Raw genomic sequence first — 4,499 nt, forward strand, 5'->3', positions numbered from 1 at the left:
CTCCCTCTATTCAGTCTCTTTTTTTTTTTTTTGGAAATCTTGGGGGGAGCTTCCCTTACCCTGTTCTGGTTTTGTGGCTGATACCTACGAGAGGAAACTGGAGGGAAGAAGGATTAACAGAGCTTGAATGTCATCAGTGATTTACTTCTCCCCAAAACTGTACGCAACATCCAGAAATATCAAACTACACTGCAGCCACTGCACTTGTTGCTCTCTCTCAGCATCTCCCAGTGGCCAGCGAGGCTACAGCACTCGGTGTAACAACACTTTACCTTGTATCTCATGACTAATAGCAAGATGCTAAATGATTAAATGGCAGAACTTTTTGTAAATGTTATCAAATGAGGAGCTCCCTTCTTGACAGTTTAGTCAGGAAAAATGAGACTCAAAACTGAAAACCAGTGATCAGACTGTGTCCTTGTTGTTTTAATATCAGGAAATGGGATTCTCTTTTTAAAGAATCCTCCAAAGTACCAACTTGCCAGTCCACTCCCTGTCTGGCACTGATGTTTCCAATGCAGTAGCTGCAAATCAAAGAGCAGCACAATAGTTACCATATTCCAGAATTTGTCGAATGCGACCAGAAACCCCGTGCAGACACCACGCAGCCCTTTGAAAGTGCGAATATGGACGTTGATTTTAACGCCATCTCGGACACACCGATGAAGCTCCCCAAGCGGGCTGCCTTCATGAACTAGAACAGATATCAAAAACCATTGGTCAGCATACCGCATTTCCTACAGAAAAAAAAATAGAGGGCCTGGTTTGTTTCAGATATGTAGCAAACCCTACCCCCGTGCTGTTTTATAATACAATAAAACAGGCATTCCACCGTGTTACCACGTATTACACCCACCCATCTGTCATTCCCAATACAGAGAACCTCCATTTATAGTTGGATAACACAAATTATGATATAGGAAGGCCCCTTCTTAACATAGCTGAGAACTAAATGAGCCTTATCTATTAAGGACAGGAACTGTTTTGCTACATCTCAAAAACATCCACTTAAATTCTAATGCTAAAATATAACAGAAGAAGGAACAGACTCCTAAAAGGGCCAGCAAAGCCATAACTGCCTACTGCAGTCAGGGCACACATTCTCTGAAATAAATGTCACTGTTAAGCTAAAAAAAAATAGCCAAATTGTGCCAGCAAATTTTGGCACCTGATCCATTTAGGGATGTGTTAATTCCCTTTATGAAGAGTCTAAAACAACAGATCACTACACTTTCTTTGATCCAATATCCTTGGTCAATCTAATATAACGAGAAATTCTTGTTTCAGCAGCTGACCACTGCAGTTCTCCTTGCCAGAGTGCCTTTCCCACGGGATGAGCTGCCTGGATTAGCTGCACAGTATTTACCCCCGGGTTCTCCATCCCGTGACAAAAGGCTGATCACCCAGCATAGAGGAGATTCGCTCAACTGCAGTTTTAACTCTTTGACCCACAGTGGACAGCCCCTACAAAGTCAGGGGAAAATCATACCTTTCCTGCCACAACGCAGGCCTAGGCTGCAAGCAGCAAGTTAAAAAGTGAATCACTTGTTGCACAGCTCCCTGACAACATAGTGGTAAATACACCTAGGCAATGCCTCAACTACAATTTCACCCTCTGTTACCATTAGTGAAGCCATTTCAATGACAGATGCCTGAGGAAGGGTCCTGCAATACCCAAAAGCTTGCCTACATCTATACCAACCATACAACCGGTCCAATACAAAGTGATCATCACCCACAACACAGAATTTTTACATCTCGCATATTTCTTGGACCATGCCGGCGACATAAGCTCAACATTACCATGAGTTAGATGTGCAATTCCAACCTGTTCACACAAACTACACCTTTAAACCCTCACAGAACTGGGACTATATTTAAAAAATACAATAAAATGTACCTGATGGTGTAGCTTCTTATAAAAAAACCTGAATATCTTCCTCATTTCTACCACCCCTCTCACTTACCAGAACACAAGGCATGTAAGCACTGGCAGGAAACATTGTTTTTGCATCACTTCTGCATCTATGGAAGACACATGCTGTTCCCATATCTTTAATTCCTGTCCTCAGTCTCCAACTTCATTTGATCGCAAGGACAAAAAACACATTATTCACAACATACTTCCATAATCTGACATTCGTTTCACAGGAAACAAGCAGCAAGTCAGGTAATTCATCTCCGCAGAACATACCTGCCTTGCAAACATCAAAAAGCATTAAACCCAGGCTCTGCATGCAACTATTTTTGCCCGTGGCTTTATCCACGGAGGTACCACTGTTGATCATCACTTTTTTCCATCAATGCAGAAGAAAGCTTCACCTAGTTAGCTACATCCTCAAAATCCAGGCCCTATTTGTACAAAAGATAAACATACATTTAATAGCTTTCTAGTAATCCCTTAGAACGCAGGTATGGTGAGCTAGAGGGCAGCTACTCCAACCAAGAAAGATAAAATGAAGTCCCAAATTCTAGTGAAGTGTCTTTCCTCGGCGGTGGCTTTAGCACAAAGCACGTTCAAAAACAAGAGCAAGGCAACGAAGAACACTTTGCAACCACCGCCAGGTGCCTTTCCTGCTTTCAGCAGGCTGGGAGACAGAAGTCACTTGCCCTTGCTACGAGAAAGGCAACTTCACAGCAGCTTCTCCTCTGCTTCCAGTCTGACCGTAGGTTACTTATGGAACAGGCAGGAAGCCTGGCCTCCCAGGTAACCCTTTACATTACAGGGTGGGAATGGTGGGGTGACTTCACACCTGGCCACCGCTATCTCAGAACACCACAGCGTGAACGCGCAGCACAGGAATATTTATCACAAGCCACACATCTACTAAAGCGCATCTCATCTGAATATCCACTTATTAACACAGACAGACCAGTCAGATAAATGCAGAGAGCATCCAGGACCCAGTGACTAGGACTTCACTCTGAACTCGTATCAAGGCCCCATCAAACTGCAGGGTCCCCGTATACAGTACATATTATAAATAAATTGTACATGGTATCCAAGTTGTAACCATATTGGTCTAGAGGAAAAGGCAATCAGGACTCATAGTAGAGATGATATCTTTTATTAATTAAAGAATTAAAGCAATTTTTTGCAAAAATCTTGTTGGTCTAATAAAGAGATACCATCTCTATCACAAGTCCCGATTGCCTTATATATGTACATAATACAGTACATAGAAAGCACAGAATTGTGGCTATAAAATATTCTTAAAATACACCATTTCACAGCTTCTCATACGTTAGGTTAAAAGGTGAGTTGTGTCACAATCTTCTTCAAAACCCCACATTAAGGAGTGATTGTACAAACATTTACAGCATGTTTCCTTTCCAAGCCATTTGACTTCTTCACTGGAGGCATGAGCACTGCTCTGTTAGAGGAAGGTTCCTTGCACAGACTTTAAGTCTGGCCCATAATTTTGCAGCCCAGGTATCTAAAATTAAGTCCCTCGACACACATGTAGGCCCAATCCTGCTAGGAACCCCACACAAACAGGACTCAAGTGTTTGTGCTGAGCCTCAGTTATTGCAGTGGGATTTACGGCACTGGGACTCGATGGGTTTCCAAGCGCGCGTCAACTCTAGTAACCTCGGCACTTATGTCTAAGCGCCTAGATACAAACACGTGCTTTGGGTTGTTGCCGTGTTGGTCTAAGGACATAGGCAGGCAAGGTTCATTGGGTAGATGTGATCTCTTTTATCAGACCACCTGAGTAGCTGGAAATTTGGGTAGATGTGATCTCTTTTATTAAACCAACTCTGCCTACCCAAAGAACCTCGCCTGCCTAAATATGAACACCAAAGTCCAGCCTTTAGGCAGTCAGAATTCGCGCTTTACTGACTGCATTTAAGACAGGGGGAGCATGACACCATTTCAGTAGTAAAAGTGCTACCCAACCTCCAAAAAAGATGTCGTATTTATCAGCCAAGTGCCCCTCCGCTACATGTCGTTTGACAGGAATGGCATTTTGCTCTTGCTTCAAGTTTCCAGCGAGGGCATCTTACCGCTGACAGGATGACAAGGTCCTTGTGCCCTGCCTGCCTACGTACATTCGTTTGTAAAAGGCAAACCGACCATCGCCACAGTGTGCGAAGACAGCGGTCCTGCAGCTCTGCTCCATCACCCACCGCAAAAACCCAGCGCTGTCCTGCCCCCAGGACGTAGCTGATAACCGAGGCGTTTACCAGCATGTCACAGGCATGCGCAGCGGTCAGAATTAAACAAGCGGCGGCCTAGTCCGATTCTGGGTTCAAAAGCTGTGTTTTTGAACGAACAGAACAGGCTCTTTTCCAGCTCTGCCTGGATGAACATCACGGGGGGAGGATTATGGGGGAGGGAGAGCTGAACCCCTCCCCCCTTCCTACTCCCAAACTTACCCCTCCCCCCAAGTGTTCTCCCCCAAAACTGCCCCCTTACGCGGCATCCTGGTGATGACGTTCTTGGGCGCGCGCCGCCTCCGGGCCCCCCGCGCCGCCTCGTCCCCGTCGCGCCGGGG

At 45.0% G+C, this 4,499-nt stretch overlaps 1 protein-coding gene across 1 annotated transcript in view; it reads right to left on the reverse strand.

The window, feature by feature from the left end:
- The window catches only part of LSM11 (LSM11, U7 small nuclear RNA associated), a 12,478-nt gene extending 7,985 nt beyond the window's left edge, over window positions 1-4,493 (reverse strand). The window contains exons 1-2 of the mRNA XM_019506076.1: window positions 4,421-4,493; window positions 555-694 (exon numbers count right to left, since the gene is read on the reverse strand). Of these exons, the coding sequence (XP_019361621.1) occupies window positions 555-694; window positions 4,421-4,427 (147 nt within the window). The 5' untranslated portion in view covers window positions 4,428-4,493. The remainder of the gene's footprint in view (window positions 1-554; window positions 695-4,420) is intronic.
- Between the last annotated feature and the right edge of the window lie 6 nt (window positions 4,494-4,499).

This window comes from Gavialis gangeticus, unplaced genomic scaffold, assembly GCF_001723915.1.
Source record: "Gavialis gangeticus isolate Ggan-Ray unplaced genomic scaffold, GavGan_comp1, whole genome shotgun sequence".
NCBI classification, from domain to species: domain Eukaryota; kingdom Metazoa; phylum Chordata; order Crocodylia; family Gavialidae; genus Gavialis; species Gavialis gangeticus.